At 37.2% G+C, this 18031-nt stretch overlaps 2 protein-coding genes across 4 annotated transcripts; one reads left to right on the plus strand and one right to left on the minus strand.

Moving 5' to 3' along the window:
- Positions 1 to 26: 26 nt before the first annotated feature.
- Positions 27 to 2582, plus strand: LOC311085393 (uncharacterized protein). 2 transcript variants are annotated; one of them, XM_084117904.1, is made up of 2 exons: positions 27 to 120; positions 1132 to 2582. In XM_084117904.1, the coding sequence occupies exon 2, from the start codon at positions 1137 to 1139 to the stop codon at positions 2571 to 2573; it is 1437 nt and encodes a 478-aa protein (XP_083974030.1). In that variant the 5' UTR covers positions 27 to 120; positions 1132 to 1136; the 3' UTR covers positions 2574 to 2582. The 2 variants fall into 2 exon arrangements, with proteins under 2 accessions (XP_083974030.1, XP_083974029.1); XM_084117903.1 differs by having other exon boundaries at positions 46 to 391.
- Positions 2583 to 6488: 3906 nt separating this feature from the next.
- strip1 (striatin interacting protein 1) lies at positions 6489 to 15889 on the minus strand. Of its 2 annotated transcripts, none has more exons than XM_084117333.1 (21): positions 15735 to 15889; positions 13879 to 13948; positions 13681 to 13755; positions 13383 to 13517; positions 13182 to 13302; positions 13031 to 13099; positions 12461 to 12567; positions 12221 to 12348; positions 11556 to 11738; positions 11249 to 11469; positions 11099 to 11164; positions 10962 to 11025; positions 10081 to 10152; positions 9927 to 10001; positions 9743 to 9840; positions 8371 to 8497; positions 7979 to 8079; positions 7738 to 7804; positions 7556 to 7660; positions 7252 to 7456; positions 6489 to 7124 (listed from the first exon to the last, which is right to left on the minus strand). In XM_084117333.1, exons 1-21 carry the CDS (start codon positions 15837 to 15839, stop codon positions 6877 to 6879), a joined length of 2442 nt encoding a protein of 813 aa, XP_083973459.1. In that variant the 5' UTR covers positions 15840 to 15889; the 3' UTR covers positions 6489 to 6876. The 2 variants fall into 2 exon arrangements, with proteins under 2 accessions (XP_083973459.1, XP_083973458.1); XM_084117332.1 differs by having other exon boundaries at positions 6489 to 7127.
- Between the last annotated feature and the right edge of the window lie 2142 nt (positions 15890 to 18031).

Genomic DNA, 18031 nt, shown 5'->3' on the forward strand with positions numbered 1-18031 from the left:
TAAGAAGAAGAAACGAGGGCGCCGCTTTTGAACTTCCGTTTTTGCGGTCGCTGTGTATATTTCTATGGCATTGCTGTCCAGGAGTATTTAGCTTTTGAAGTGGATTTACTGAATGTAAAGGTACAAGTTATTGTACTTGATAAATCATGAGGATTGTAATAAACGAGCCGTTCATTCATAAATACGTAAGATCGCTGTGAAAATACAGACGGGAAAAAGACGACGAACTCAGCGCAGCGCTGAAAAGGGGCGGGGCTACATAAGGTCTGTAAATGCTGGAATGTTCCCAATTCCCATCAAGTGAAGATCAAGTGAAGTCAGTTGAACACTGAGAACATGAGTGATCCAGAGCCCTGCACAAAGGAAGACGAAGATACTAAAGATCAAATAGGTTGGTGTTTATTCTTGATCCTTCATTAGTTCACCCAAAAATGAAAATTAGCACATGATTTACTCACCCTGAAGCCATCCTAGGTGTACATGACATTACTCTTTCAGACGAATACAATCGGAGTTATTTAAAAAAAAAATGTATTGGCTCTTCCAAGCGTGATAAACTGAACTGGGTAAAATCTAGAGCCTGAAACTGAACATTTTCTTGCAATCTTTTGTCAAAAAATGGTCAGTAAAAAGAGTTTTTTCTAAATATTATCTGAGCTGTTTTATTTACATTTATTTTATATCTGATTCAGAATTTTTGCTACTGTGTTGCTAAAGTTTTTAATGTGTAAATTAAGCAATTGGCAAATGTTTTTCCATTGTTTCAATTTACAAGTTATAAGTAACCTGAAGTTATTTTTTTCTGAAATTTTGGTAACAGGTTTGATAAATGCATTAAAAAAACTAAAAGCTTTTTTTTGTTGAAAGTTATATATCTGAGAGATTGTGTTGGAAACATGAGATCTGTGCCTATAATTTTTATTTTATTTTATTTTTGTTTAAATAAGAACTTGTAGGTCAATGTGCCCAATTCATGGAAAGTTCCAATGACATTGATTTCATTTTGATATTCAAAATGTATCATACCATTGTATTGTAGTTGTGTTTGGGTGTTATGTTAGTCTTCACTTCCTCATTTCCTTTTTATTTTTTTACGGATATACATGACAAACTTTTTTATTATTATTTCAGACTTAATGGAACAGAACAAGGAGATTGAAAAACTGAGCAAAGGAGAGGAGAAACATCATCATGTCAAAACTGAAGAAAAATCTTTGAGTAGAGCCGAAAATTCTTGCCTTCATTGTGGAAAGAAATTCCCAAACAACAAAAGTCTTCAAATTCACATGACGATCCACACTGGAGAGAAGCCGTACACATGTGATCAGTGTGGGAAGAGTTTCACAAAAAAATACCTTAATGCACACATGAAGATCCACACTGGTGAGAAACCACACACATGTGTTCAGTGTGGGAAAAGTTTTACACGAAAAGGACACCTTAATGAACACATGAAAATCCACACTGGAGAGAAGCCGTACACATGTGATCAGTGTGGGAAGAGTTTTACACAAAAAGAGCACCTTAAGGATCACATGAGAATCCACACTGGAGAGAAGCCACACACATGTGATCAGTGTGGGAAGAGTTTCATACGAAAAGAGCACCTTAATGAACACAGGAAAATCCACACTGGAGAGAAGCCGTACACATGTGATCAGTGTGGGAAGAGTTTCAGACAAAAAGGAACCCTTAAGGATCACATGAGAATCCACACTGGAGAGAAGCCGCACACATGTGATCAGTGTGGGATGAGTTTCACAAAAAAATACTTTAATGCACACATGAAGATCCACACTGGCGAGAAACCACACACATGTGATCAGTGCGGGAAGAGTTTCATACTAAAAGCAAACCTTAATGCACACATGAAGATCCACACTGGAGAGAAGCTGCACACATGTGATCAGTGTGGAAAGAGTTTCACAATAAAAAATAACCTTAATGGTCACATGAAAATCCACACCGGAGAGAAGTCACACACATGTGATCAGTGTGGAAAGAGTTTCACAAAAAAAGATAACCTTAATGATCACATGAAAATCCACACCGGAGAGAAGCCACACACATGTGATCAGTGTGGGAAGAGTTTCACATACAAACACAACTTTAAGAATCACATGAAAATCCACACTGGAGAGAAGCCGTACACATGTGATCATTGTGGAAAAACATATTTTTCATCATCATCCCTGAAGAACCACCTGAAAGTTCACACAGAGAAGCCCCACATGTGTTCTTTGTGTGGAAAGAGTTTTAGTCAGCTGGGTTCTTTAAAAATACACCAGAAAAGACACAGCGGTGTGAAGAATCATGTGTGCTTTGTTTGTGGAAAGTGTTTTATGACAGATGATGCAGTGAAACGGCACCAGAGAATTCACACTGGAGAAAAACCTTACAAGTGTTCACACTGTGACAAGAGATTCAGTCAGTCAGGAGATCTGAAAACACACAAGATGATCCACACTGGAGAGAAACCGCACACATGTGATCAGTGTGGGAAAAGTTTCATACGAAAAGGAAACCTTAATGTTCACAGGAAAAGCCACAATAGAGACAAGTCACACATGTAAGAACTCACATTGTCACAGTGGCGGATACAGAACGTCATTAATAGGTGGGCCTGGTGAATATACGGGGGGGCCTCGGTTTTTTAAGCTTATATACACGCCCAGTGGCGTAACTTTGCTAAATTAGATATATGTAGGCTATATTGTACAATAACATTACGATGTCCATCGATTTAAATAGTATGCTACATTTGTCGTTTAATGAGATGTAGCCAAATACATGCTGTATAATAGATTTGTTGTGTGACTAAAATACATAGATTCGCTTATTTGAACAATGTACAACTAAATGGTCCAGTGGTAGAACTTTCGCTAACAGTGTCAGAGGTTGTGGGATCTAGTCCGCACCAGCCTAGTTTTTTTTTTTTTTTTTTTCATCAAAACTGATTATGTTCATCAGTGGTTGTATATCAAGGAGGGACACGTGTGCATTATGATGTGTGATTTCACCAGAACGAATAGAGAGTATCCGCAACGGATTGAAGCGCGCGTCGAGTCAAGACAGTGCGGTGTGTGCGCGAGCCACACGAGAAAACACTGTATCCGCGCCACTGATCGCAGCGGCAACAAGCACTTTCATCACTTGATTTAAAAAACACATTTCAGCGCTAGATCGTCTCTTATTTAACAAACGAACGAAATGAATGCTCTGCTGGTTAACTGGAGATGTTTATTTGTAGAATTGGTACATTCGTGCCGCGAAATGTTTTAAAAAGTGGTGGGGACATGTCCCACCCGCCCCACTCGCAAATTACGCCTATGTAACACGCTGATAAATATGTCAAGTATAGCAGATCGGTACGTAGGTAGTGAATTTAACTACCTTGTACTCATGTCAGTCAGCCCTCCGCGGCTGCTTTAAACCTGAAGTTCATCTGTCTGTCACGCGAGTCGCAAGTAGAGAGTGGTGTTGCGTGATAGCATTACTGGACTGACACGTGATATGCCGACATAATATTTTTCTTTTGTAGCTATTTTTCGTAGCTATTGTACATAAATGTCCTCAGGAAACTATTAAAATGAAATTATTTATTAATTCATTATTATTATTATTAAAATTTAAAATTTTAATTGTTTTTATTAATCTGATTGGGTGGGCCACCGGTCAATCTGGATGGGCACGTGCCCACCCAGGCCCACCCATAAATCCGCGCCTGCATTGTCATTCTGGACAAATACATTATATTATCCCAGAAGAACCACAATACAATGTAGTAGCCTACCATGATTGATTTTTTTTGTCCATCCCAAATAGATTTTGCCTAAATTATATTTATTCCACTCACTTTTTTCACTCATGACTGAGACTGAATGAGGTTACTTTCTGCCTATTAATTCTAAAAGTAGCCTATGTAAAAAATAAATTGGCACAAAGCACTGGAGAATTCTTACTGGTTTCACGTGTAAATTAAACATTAAGATTTACTTAAAAAAGCTGCAATAGAGACAAGCTCTCTTAAGTTACCCTCTGTATTGTAATTGTCGATTTACATTAAAAAAAAATGTATTGTGGAAGGTAACTGCATGTCATATAATGTGGATTACACACATCCAATCTGGTCAGTAAGGCACAATTTAAAAGCAATACAAATGCTCAATATGTCATTGTTCACTTATATTAAAACAAAATAGATAAAAAAACCATAGATAAATTGTAATTTTGTTGTGACAGAACTGATGCTGGCTGCTTTCAAATTCACTTGGGAAATTTGTACCTCTAAGTCAATAATTTGCCATTACGTGGTCACACAAACATGACATAAAGTTTATATTGATTTCTTTTATCTTTTTTTTTCAGGTATTGATGCATGGAAATATGTTAGTCAATGTTACATGAATGTGCATACACAAAAATATACAGGTGCTGGTCATAAAATTAGAATATCATCAAAAAGTTGATTTATTTCAAGAATTCAACTTAACAGGTGAAACTAATATATTATATAGACTCATTACATGCAAAGTGAGAGATTTCAAGCCTTTATTTGTTATAATGTTGATGATTATGCTTTACAGCTTATGGAACCCACAAAATCAAAATCCCAGAAAATTAGAATATTAGGCCTAAATGAAATCCCACAGTAATTACTAATTACACAGTAATACCATCATTGAACCAGGTTTTGGTTATTTTGGCAGTGTGGACAGGTGCAAATCCTGCAAATGTTACATTTGATTATTATTATTTATAACTGACTTTGACTTAATTTTCATTAATGAGTTAAAATGAATAATCAAACATTTGCTCACATGAAGCACATATATAATTAAAACCTTTTCATTTATGGAGTCAGATGAAATAACGAGAAAATACAAATTCAAATCGATTGCATTTAATCAAAAAATACTTTGCCTCATGAAAAAAAACCCTCCGTGCTGGTTGGATACCGGCTTTGGGCCGATCAAGTGCGAGTTTACACTATTTAGCACCAACATTTTGGAACAGTTCTAACATTGTCCGGGAAGCAGAGACACTCTGTCAGTTCAAAACTTGACTAAAATACATAACACATTATAGACTTCTATAATTCAAAGTTAGGCTGCATAGATTAGGTCAGCCGGAACCGGGAACACTTCCCTTAAATCCTGATGTAGGCCTACTCCTTACATCATAAGAAGAATGGCGTCTACACTAATATTAGTCTCTGTTTATCCCGGGTTTTACCACAGTCCGCCAGATCCAAGGTGTTTCCAGATCTGATGAAGGACCTGCGCCTGGACGCGACGACAGCACAGTTCCTGAAGTGTCAACTAGTCTCTCCCTTGTGAAGGCCTCCCTCCATTTACCTCTCTACAGATAAAACATTGTCGGGATCATTCCAATTTGCGTGGCTACGCGGAAGCGATACATTTTTTGTATTAAATGTTTAAGGCTATACAAATAGTTTGTTGAAGGTTGATTTGTAGAGGACTATACACCAGCGCATATTCAAACACGCATACCTAGACTGAACTCGTAAATACGCATGTGAACACCGTCAGGTTCGGGTTTTAAAGTTTGCGTAGAGAGAACTTAAAGAGTTGGCCTAAGTTTATAACTAATGATCATTGCGACAGAAGTAAATCAATCAAAACTAACTTTAGCTGGACAATAACTTCATCCTATAAAGCCAAACCAATATATTTTACTTTAATTTCCTATTATCTCTGCAAAGCCGCTTTGGAACAACATTGTTAAGAACGTTATATAAATGAAGATGACCTACAGATTTCTACCTGCATCGTTGATTGGAGTTGTGGACTCCAAGCAACTGCCATTTATACAATGGTTCCTATTCACAGACTGACGCGTTTCCAAAGGTAGACTATCAACATCACAAATGTAGTCAAGTTTTTCATACTTTTAATTATAATAATAATACACATAATGCTATACTTTTTACCTTGGCATTAAAACTGCACAAGGATATTTCAGTGGCTGGCAGTGACTGTGATTTTTTAAAAAAAACATAATTCTCTCTTCTGACTAGTTTATTTCTCTATATTTTTTCCTCCTTTTAGAATGTCGTCAACAATCTTTCATGGATTTTACCTTTTCTGTTGGAGCGAGTATAACTACTTGCTCCAACAGAAAAGGTAAAATCTTTAAAATAAGCAATAGTCATCACATGACAGCAATATATATTGCTGTCATTTGACGACTATCGCTTATGAGATTCTCTGAAATGTGAAACATGTCTATTGATCTTCCATTGAAGGTAAAACACTAGTGATGGTAATGCATGGTTTTCGATATGAAATGATGTTAGCACTTCTTTAGACTTTCTTTCTATTGAAAAAAATAAAAAAACAATCAGCTTAGGTACAAAATTATCCACAGGCAAACCTCCAAACAACCTATCTACAACCCTATTTCCGACTTAAAAATGTGAGCCGATATTCTTTGACTTTAAAAATGAATGACAAAATAAACAATGGTTCACAGAGAAGATTGTTGTATTGCATTGAGTATTGTATACAGAGCCAATGAAAAACACATCAAAACACTCTAGGATAAATACAGTCTTTCACAATAAGATCAGATTTAATATTCAGTTATAGAGAATCAATAATCAAAAGCAGCAAAAACAAACAGGAAAATGACCTCTTAGCACATCTGTCAAAGTTCCCTTCCTAAGAGTAAAAAAAAATAATAATTATTCGCAAGTTTACTACAGGCGAGCCGTTATGTTACACAAACAGACACACAGGAAATGGTCCCTGTTGTTGAACTCTATGAAGCGTAGTGTTGTTGGAAGAGTTTTACTCTGGTAATGGTCATTTTCACAACTGCTGTAGGGAAGAGGTGCTGAAACACTACAGGCGTTCACTGCAGGAGCTCTTCCCAGGAAATGGGTTTGGAAAAGACCTCACGCTCTAGCCAGAGGTCATAGTTCATTTGGAAGTCTTCTGGAAGGTCGATCCGCTGTCCCAGTACACTTTGCAGGCAGTTGTCCACCGGGAGGAATTCTGGGTTGCTCTGGTTCTTGTCATAGCGTCGGCTGTTGAACCGTTCAATGTTGGCACGTAAGGCGCATTCTTCCGCCTGGAAATCCCACGGGCGAGCGTCCAGGTCTGCTGTCGGAGAAACAGAGAGCACGTTTAATTCTGACACCCAAGGTGCTACTAAAATTTCAGGTTTAACAATGATGCATCAAATTGTTTAGTGAAGATCCCAGTCCAGTTTCTTCCCCCTACTCACCGTTTCCATAGGCCCAGTCGTCGTTGAGGCGATGGCGCACTTTCTGATATATCGCTGACATGGTTTTCATGTTGCTTTTCCTCCATTGCCGCCCCAGATACTTCGTCTGGACTTTGAGCAGCTTGAGCACATAGAGCTGCATCATGGCCTGCTTGACCTTCAGCGCCCTCTTCAGGATGGGAGCTGATTTGAACACCACCAACATCTAGAAATAAGCAAAATTTGAATTGACCACTAATGGATGGCTCTCTCCAGCTACATTAAATTTTTGTGGTTTGCATGCTTGATTTGTGTGGTGTCTTACCATGGTTCTGGAGTGCTTCCATTTGGTGAGTTTATTGAGGATGCGCAACAGGTTAATACAGGAGAACAAGTTCCTCCAGCAGAACTGATTATTATCACCAGCTTCCTGTAATCAAAACGCATCAAACAGCTCAAAGACTAGCTCAGAGGAGCATTAGACACATTCAGGTGTAGTTTTCTCACCAGACTCTCAGCGGTGAGCTCTGGAAGCTCGTGAACGACGCAGTGCGGGAAATCCAGAGCCGAGATACTGCCGAAGAGATATGATATGACAGATGTCATTACCCATAAAGCATCATGAAAAATGAACACGGGTTAAAGCAAGTGCAAAGAAGTTATGGAATATTCATGCTCTGGGTCATTTTGACCCATGAACAGATGTTTTGTGTGCCTGAAATGAACAAAGGTTGACTTGAAGTTTTACCTGTTTTTAGCGGTGATGTAGGACATGATGTTCTGGTTGAAGAACTTCAGGATCAGCGGGATGCAGTTGGCAAACACCAGATGCTGCGCCATGTATTCAAACTGCAGGAGAAAACTTGCGTCAACATTCTCTTTTTACTTGCAGCTGTTTCATTATAATTATGAATCCCAAAACGGTGTCACTATTCAAAAATATCCTCATTACTATGGTGCAAGCTGACAAAAAGTGGGCCGGACCTCTACTGCCGGGCTTACAAACGCCTCAAATCACATTTTGTATAATAAAATAATAATGTCAAATGGTTTGTGTGAGTTGGATGTAAGTTATGGTTAGGGTAAAACCAACATCTAGAAAAGCTCGTCACGAACAGCTTCGACAATGTGTTTGTGTACCTGATAGACGTGGTTGAGCTTGAAGTGTTTCAGTAGCAGCAGCAGTATGGCTGAAATGGCTTTGACAATGATTTCTTTATGGCGATTCACATCTACGCCCAACTTCATACTCTGAAGAACCGTAGTGCTAGAAAGAGATACCAGACAGGCCGTGTCAAACCATGCACAAGTAAGGTACGATCACATTAGCGAAATTGCGGCAAAAAAGTCCATCTATTGTCAATAGCGTAGAAGCACAGCTAACACAAGTCACTTTTAAACCATCAGCTTTCTGTTGTTCAGCGTATAGAATTCATGTGACCTTGAAACTTGAAAATAAGCAACATTTGGATGAAATGGAACTTTTCGGATTACATGGATTCCTTTTGGAATGTCTGGATTTCACCCACAAAAAAATCACTGAGCAACGGTAAATGTGACAACACCTTTCGTAAAGTAAATATGTTTAGTAAGTCTATGGAAAGTGTTAAAAATACAATTACACAGCTTAGTGACATTTTAGTTTCTGCCCTCGTGTGAAATTCCCAATCAAAAACTAGATATATCAATCAAATATATATAAATATATCAATATACCAATCAAAAAGTCATGTATATTAGAGATGCATTGATATATCGGCCAATAATCCGTATCGGTTGATAACAGCAATTATTTACTATCGGCCAATTGTTTAACAGCCGATGATCAGGGGCCGATAAAACGTGTTCAGACTGCAACTCACTGTGTGTGAAGAAAATCCCTCGTGTCGAATGTAGAGCAAGTTAACATGACAACGCATTAAGAGTAAAAAAAAAAGTGACAAACCTCTAATATTATAGTAATATTATAGTAACCTTAAGAAAATCAAACTATTGGTATCGGTAGATATTCTAAATAATCTGCAATCGGTATCAGCGGAAAAGTTTTGCATCAGTCTCATCTCCAACTAATAAAATTGGGAAAAAAACGACAAAAAAATTACTAAAACATTTAAATGTAAAAAGAACATCTATAAGAGAATTTAATATATTAATAAATGCTACAACAGTATTTCAAATGATCCTAAAATAGCCCTGATTTTAGGTATACGCATATTTGACAAATCACAATCAATAATTTCATGAATACTTATTACCCAGGAGATATTTTTACAGCATCTGATTCCATGAGTTCACTGTTGCCATGGCAACCAAGTTGAGGATTCAGCTTCAAACACACACACACACGCACACGCAAACGCACACACAGACTCAAGTTGTTTGGAGAATCACTTTGATTCAGTTCATCAGTGGTATGATTCATTCACGTCATAAGCTCCACTGAAGAATCATTCAGTTTGATTCACGGAAGACACAACTACATCTGCAACTGTGCTGTTTAGCAGTGTCTTACGGCATTTCCTCGGGCAGCACGTCCGCCAGGATGTTGATGGAGTCGGTCTTGGCTTTGGATGTGGGAGCAGCAGCCAACAGGATCTTGAGCAGAGCGATCTGAACACACACACACAAACAAGGTCTGTCAGTATGAGAACAGCTCAAATGCAGTGCGACTGGTGTGTGAACTGTCAGTCTCTCACCATATACTGTGGTAAACTGGGTAAAATACCCTGGTACAAGAGCTCTGTGGAACACAACTCCAGCTCCTCTTCACCCTGAACACACACACACACAGAGTTATTAAACTCATCAGCAGATGGCATTTCACAGTTCTATCAGTGTACGGTCACTCACGCCAGAGAGAGGGGTCTTCTGATACTCCTCTTCTTTAGCGATCTGGACCTCAGCGATGGACACATACTTGTGCTGGTGAAATTGTGAAAAATGGTGAAAAACAATAATGATGAAATAACGTAACAAAATGATGTTCAATAAAGCTACATAATGATTAATATAATTAATCATTAAATCACAATAAACAATTCTTCCACCAAATAATGTTATTTGTTAGTCTTACAATTTTAACTATTCAAATTTTTTAATAGATTTATGATCAATACAAATTTTCATGAACAGTTACATATATTGTATTAAATAAATTTAGTTGATAATTGTGTTAATGCTGATAACAAAAACAACACTACTACTACTACTAATAATGATAATATTCACAATAACAATTCTTCATTAGTCTTACAATTTTAGGCTAACTTGATTTACGACCAAAAGAATGTTGTCACAATTTTTTGTCACAAGAACAACTTGCAGTAAAAAAAAAAAAATGGGTTGCAAATATTTTATTATTTGAATTTATTCGATACTTTTACTATTGTTAAAAAAATATATTTTATGGAGGACTAAAATGTCTAAAAAAGGAATCAACAATCAATTTATTTATTTTAAAAAATAAAAATGTTAATAAATCCCAAATGACATAAGACATACTACAACAATTTTAACAAACCATGTAAAAAAAAAAAAGTGTAATAAAAAAGTATAATAATGTAAAAAAAAATTCATTTTAAATTGGTCAAACTGAATATTGGTCTTGCCTAATTCAATCAGAATGAACAAAACTATTAAATTCATAATCACACCTTTTCAGATCAAAGCTAGCATTGATGCGTGAAGAAAGTGTGAAGTTATGTTAATAAGTCATGGATGATTCTAATTACCTGTTTGAGAGTTTTGATGCTTTCATGTATCGGTCTGGGCAAACCAACCACTGTATCCGTGTCACTGCAACAAACACAAACTTGCATCACTGAGGCTCACAGGAAATGAGCAATTGAGTGGCATACAACAAACTCACTTTCCCAGTGTGTAACCGATGAATTTACTCCTGCTGGAGTCCAGGAAGTTCTCAATATCCTTTTCCCTGTTAAAATCAACACAGACACCAACTTATATTTGAGAAAACCATCAGACAACCCATATCAAACGGATGAAGTCGAGTTTCTACCTGACTTTCGGAGCCCACGGCAGACCCTTGGGAAAACAGACCCTCTCAGAGGGGGGGTGCGGGATGGGCGGCGGCATGACCTCATCACGCTCAAGCGGGAAAGCCTCCGCCTCTAGAGAGTTGTCGTTGTCGTCGTTTTCCTCTTCGTCTTCGCGGGATTCATCGGCTTTATATGGGTCTTTCTCGTTAAACGCATCCAGATTGTCCTGCTTTATAAGACCCTGAAGAAATAGATTTAAAGGGTTCACTTTATCGTTTTATTTTCCACTGCACAGGTTTCCATCAAATATATATATGCGTCAGTGACCTTGTGTTCTCTCCGGGCACGTCTCTGTTGTTGCTCGATGAGGTCAGAAGCAGACGCCGGCGGGGACGCGGCTCTCATGCTCCGCACCACACGGATACTGTCCTCCGGCAGCGGCGGGAGACCCAATGACACCCGTCTACTGACCTTACAGCCCTGCAGCTGCTCGAACCCTCCCAGAGTGAACTGGGATGAGTCAGGAAACACACAGACCATAAATTATAAACTATTCAATTCTGAATTATTATTATTATTTTTTTTTTTAAAGATGTTTTTTTGAAAAATGTTCACCATCAGTCTTACTGGGACAACATAATATGAAGGTTTACCTGCTTTGAAACTATTCATTGAGCATTATCAGCATCTATTATCTCTTAATGTCAATGGATGGTATAGTTTTTGAACAGATCCAAAGAAACGAAACATCCGACAGCAGTGGTTCACGAAAATGAATCAGACTTTGCTTCACTATTAGCGAGTGACAGAGGCTCTATTGAACTGAAAAAAGGCTGTTAAAGAGGAATTCAGATTCCCTTTAAAAGAATGAATTCCAACCTTTAGAATCAATTCATTACTTGGAATTCTTTTTGGAATCGATTCCCAACTTTAACAAACACAAGAATCTATCTAAACCCAAAAATTCAAGTTAAGAGCTCCGTCATTCTCACCAGGATGGTCTTCCAGAGCAGCAGCAGGACTTTCTTCATGGGGAAATGGGGCGCGTGGCCACTGCAGAACTTGGTCACCATCCCGAACAGCATGACGGAGACGGGCTCATGGTTATAGAGAGGAGAACCTGCCAGGAAGAGTTACAGGGACATTCATAACATTTCTACTCTTCCATACTCAACGCGCATCTTCAAATCAACAGTCATTTTTCAGATAATCTTAGTCTAACTAACACTGACCAAGCTCAGATTTGAAGGTTTCTCTAATGGTTCTCCATTCTGGACTGTCTGTGGGATCTTCACGCTGGATGGTCTCCACTATCAGATACATGATGTTCAGCAACACCCTGAAAACACAAGCATGCGCAGGGTTATGGAGGACTATGAGTGCGTCTTAAAGGTGCAGTATGTAATATTGACTAGCCGATAAAATGGGCACTGCAGTCCAAATTCAAAATATTGGAGATCTGATCCCCAAGCCGCCTCCTCAGACTTGACACTCAAGCGGATTGCCAGATTGAGGACATGCAACAAGAACGAGCGCGATTGACAATGGAAAGTAATGAGCGTTACACTAAGTTGATCAGTTAATGTATGCAAAGTTTTTATTGCTGAGGCCATTTAGGGCAAGTAGAAACTGTGATCTCTGACCCAGTTTGTTTGTTGGCTTCAATGGCTGTTTCTGCTAACTGGCAACCCAGTGTGTCGAAATACTAAGGGGACATGGTTTTGCGTTCTCTCGTAAATGTCACATGGAAAGTGCGTGGATGATCAAAGTATACTAAATGCATGTAACGTGTGGTGTTGTACCTGAGGTCAGTGCTGTCGGCCAGTGAGATGGCGGGTTTCCTGACCGCACTGCTGCATGCAGCACTGTTACTGAGAGACATTTAACAAGAGTTATTTTAACAATAGTTTTCACATGTGTAATATGAATGTTTGCATGTGCAGTTCATCTCACTCGATCTCCATGTTGAGCAGCTCCATTAGCGCAGTGAACGCTCCCACATCCAGCAGCAAGAAGACGTTATACCTCATCCAGTGCTGCACCTCCAGTTCTGAAGAACACTCACCAAATGTACCTGGAAAAAAAAAAAATTTATTAACACAAGACTGTAAGGTGTTTCCAATCAAATAAATGCATATATAATGCATAGTTTACCTTGAGCCATGTACAAGATGGCTCTGGCAACTTTTAATCTGCGTTCTCGGCCGATCACGTCCAGTCCGTCCAGCAGACGCATGGCGTGAGTTTTGTGCTGAACCAAATCCAGTTCGGTCCATTTCTGATCGGGCACTGCAAAAGCACATGGACATTTGCTCTTTTGTGACTTACTCATCATCTTGCAAAAGCCCAAAATTTGCATCTTAGATGCACAAAAAATAAAATTTCAATAATGAAATGCGAGTTTGTATAACTTTGAAACAATCGAGTGAAAAATAATTAGATCAGTACTCACTGTGAGTGTGGAAATCTTCTTCGAAGCATTTTCTGTTGAGTAGAAACTCTGGTCCCTCTGTGTAACTGTACAACTCTACAAACAGTTTAAAAGAGGAAAAAGCATTATTGTAGTCGCAGTTGGTTAATGAAGGCTGAAAGTTTAATATGATATTAGTACAGAAGAAATGAGCAGTAAACCAAATGAGTGAACTCTCACCTGACAGTTCGATTGTCCATTTATCTGCATCTGAATATTCAAACTCCAAATCAGGAGTATCTGATAAACCCTGAGACACAAACACTGAGTCAGTGTAACTGTCCAATAGGAGCTGACAATTCAGTCACAACATTTAAGGACAGACAGAACAGGCCGTGTTCACATTACATGGATCAAGTGACCTAATTCCGATTTTTTTCCCTCCCATGTGGCACAGATTGGATATGACCCACAAATGTGTAAGCAGGAAAAAAGCACATGGTATTCTCAGATTGGTTCAAGTCCTATAAATCGGATATGTGCATTTGCATCAGCCCTGTAATGATGTCTACTCAGGTGCAATCAAATGACTCTTATCAATGGCGCAATGGAGGACGAATGCTCAAACCCCTTAAGAGACCAATGTTTTGCTGAACTTTAAAGATGGTGCTGAAAGCAAAAGCTTGTATTAGGCTATCATTTCATCTGCGTCCATTGCAAATCGCACCATTTTTAACTCCCTTTTCAGCCTAAGATTTTCCGGGTCAGTGCGGTTGTTTTCCCAAGTGTATCGCATAAACTCAGATATTTTCGGATATGGGTCAACTTTAAAAGATGCAAGTCTATTGGTCGTCAAAAAAACAAAATAAACAAACAAATCGGACATAGTCAACCAATCAGAAATGGGCATCAAGACCTACAGTGTAAATGTGGCCTTGTTTGAAATGAGTTATCCTTGTGAAAAATATTTCAAAAATATTTCTATTTCAAATCTTAAAAGTATATTTAAAATGTTTTACTTCTTGCAGATATTATAATATTATTGAAACAATACACAAGTAAACTTAAGGTACACTTTCATGACTAACACATATTTTAAGGGCATTTTAAATAATTGTTTTAATAATCTTTTGTTTTGCTTTCAAGTAAATTTGATTGATTAAATTAATATATTTTAAATGCACTAAATTGCAACTTCATCATTAGAAACTTGTAATTTCTAATATATTTAAAAACACGACATGCAACTTTCAATGGAAATTACATTAAAGTATATATGTATACTAAAATATATACATGGTATGTATACATATACATGGTATATGTAAGCCTATATCTAAATACATATATACATAATGTACCATAAATGCTTGTCAGTACATTCAGCAGTACACCTAACTATAATATTTCAAAGACAACAGAATTACGAAATTGCATATAAAGATGTACTTATTTAAGCATGATTATATGATTATATATATATATAGATAGATAGATAGATAGATAGATAGATAGATAGATAGATAGATAAAACTCTTACAATATTGAATCTAATTGCAAATAACATGCACTTAAGTGTCAAAAAACATTACATTTATTTCGCACTCAGGACATTTTTAAAAGTGAGTTATGCTAAAGTCTACAGACCGATATTAATGTTCATCAGTCAATCAGCTGATTATGTAGTGTTAAATAACCGATCAGAATCAACAAGAGAGATAGACTTCAGAAATGGGCAATGTTAATTACATTACTTACGGTAATCATTTCAATGTGTTTTTCATTTCAATGTGTTTTTCATTAACGTGTTTGTGCATTAATGAATAATAAGAGTGGTTTCACGAATATTAAAAAATAACTGTTTTATTAACGAGATAATTACAAAACGTTGTTCAGGAAAACTTACATTTTAATATTTGATTAATGATGCATTTTTCATATTATCAACTGTGGTTTATTTAATTAGCGTTGTTTAATCACTTTATACATTTTATTCTTGGAATTTCTGATGTTTATGCTAACATTGCTGTCAAAACAAACATTAAACTGCAAAAATACAAATCATAGGGATTTAAACAGCATCGTTTGACTCTTACCTCAGAGTCTTTCCTCTGGTTTCTGGTGAACTCGCCTCGCATTTTGTTCGGTAACATTTGATTTTGTTTCTGTTTGTTGTTAGCACATAATCCGACACCATCCATCTTCACTGCACTTCACTGCACTTCCTGCTCCCGCTCACCTCTCGCGCTACTTGCACACATCTCGCGATGCTACAGCCTGTGGCGAAAGTGACCACTGACGTGATGTGTCAGACGGACCATCTGACTTTAGTAACTGTCTGAGTCGTGTCTGACTTTAGTAACTAATTTGCTTGATTTAAAAAATAATTATTGTTTGTTAAACATGTTTTATTCACGCAGACAATTTTCAAAATATTTCAGGGGACAGGATATTCCTTCGAGGTAAAACATTTGATGTGTGATTGTGAAACAATCGGTGCTCACAAACTAGGTTATCATTCCAGCCATATTGAGTATTGAGCTCAAGAGCTGAGGTAAATACTATCAGGATCTATTCTACATGAATAAACTTACTTTTATGCCCACCAGGGCTCGCTAGAGGATTAAATCATTGCTGCCAACCTACTACTGGAGGCTTATGGTAATGCAAAGACTGTGAGGCATTGTTTTGTAAGTCTATGAGGTCATATGAAATACATTTGTGCATTTCATTAAACCTCTGCAAAAAGTTCTGAATCATTTCCTTCTCCTTAGGGTAAATTCATTAGGATTCACTTTGGATCCACTGGAAAATTGGCTTCAGCTGATTTTGAAACTTGTGAGTCATGCTGTTTTGAGACAAATATGTTTTTTTTTATTATTATTTGGGGTGACATTAACTGCATATTCAAAGTCAATGTTCTATGACTGTCAAAGATCTGCTGGAAAAGTCAAGAATACGATTCCAGTTGTCTGCTGAGAGGAGCTATCATACCAGCTCAAATTAAACTAAAATTTTAAGTTACTGATGGGGAAAAAATACACTATTAATAAACTCCAGCCACTTACTAAACAACCCAAGAAAACCACAATATCCAGTCAATTAGTGAAGTGGACTAACTTTATTTTAGGTGCATGAATTGGAGGCTGAAGATGAAGGGAGACGTTTATGAAACATGCGCAGGTATGAAAAAAGAGAAAAGGAGCTCACCTACCAGGTACTTCTAATCTGTGCAGTGGAATCAAAAGATTGAACAATTTACAGTGCTGGATGGGCTTTTAAACCATTTCAACTTTACAAACAGAGGAAGACAAGAAGAACGTGACCAGACTGCAGGATCCGGTCGACAAACTCCAGCTGAAAGTGAAGGCCTACAAGCATCAGGCTGAGGAAGCTGTGAGTGATGATTCTTTGTCATGGCTTTTCCTTTCAAAGCTTTATAGGGAAAAATGTTTATAGCCACTCAGAAACTCTTTCTGCTTGTGAATCATTTTGAGCATTCTGGTTTGCTGAGGGCGCATGTTGTTAACGAAATGCCATCAGTTAGCAAAGTGGATACATTCACTTAATGGCACCTTCACTTCAAAGACTAAATTAAATATGTTTCCATATAAAAATGAATTTGCCAGATCACCGAAATACTGAAGTGAACCACAACTGTTGAAGAACTAAAAATATAGACTTTCCATTACAAATTTGAACAAAATCTTTTTGTCAAAAAAGATTGTTGACATTTTATTTGTCAAATAATGAGAACTGCTACATAGCTATTTGTGATTGCATGATTAGCTAATCTTTTGGAGGGAAAAGCATTTTAGTTGTCAAGCACTTAACAAACACATTTAGGGAGATAGTTAGCACATACCGTATTCTAATACCAAATAAACTTAGCAACGAGTTATTCATGTAAATAAAACCTTTCTTAACAAGGGCTCATAACCTAGTGTTTAAAATAAACGATTGAAAAGTGTATTATATCAACACATAAGCTATCTGTGTTAGCAGTGCCAGTTAGCTAGCGACATTATTTACCACATAAACAATCTTGGGTTAGTAACAGTAGTTACAGGAAAGTGCAGCATGAGCTGGAAGACATCGCAGAGTCTCGGGTCAACAAGCTGTGAGTGCCACCTACTAATCTGAGACAAATACTTTACTGATTTTTAATTAATACAAATAAAAGTATCTAAAAATGTAAGTAAAAATATATAAAGAACATAAACTAAATTAAACTATATAACTATATAATAAACTATATTTATATAGAAAAAACAGAACATTTTAATGTACAAATAAGTAAAAATATGGAAATAAATATATTAATAACTAAAAAAACTTTTTTTTACAGGGCAATGAAGCAGTTGAGTCTTTAAAGCCTCAAGCGTAGAACACC

Source organism: Abramis brama, assembly GCF_963993115.1.
Source record: "Abramis brama genome assembly, chromosome: 6".
Taxonomy (NCBI): domain Eukaryota; kingdom Metazoa; phylum Chordata; class Actinopteri; order Cypriniformes; family Leuciscidae; genus Abramis; species Abramis brama.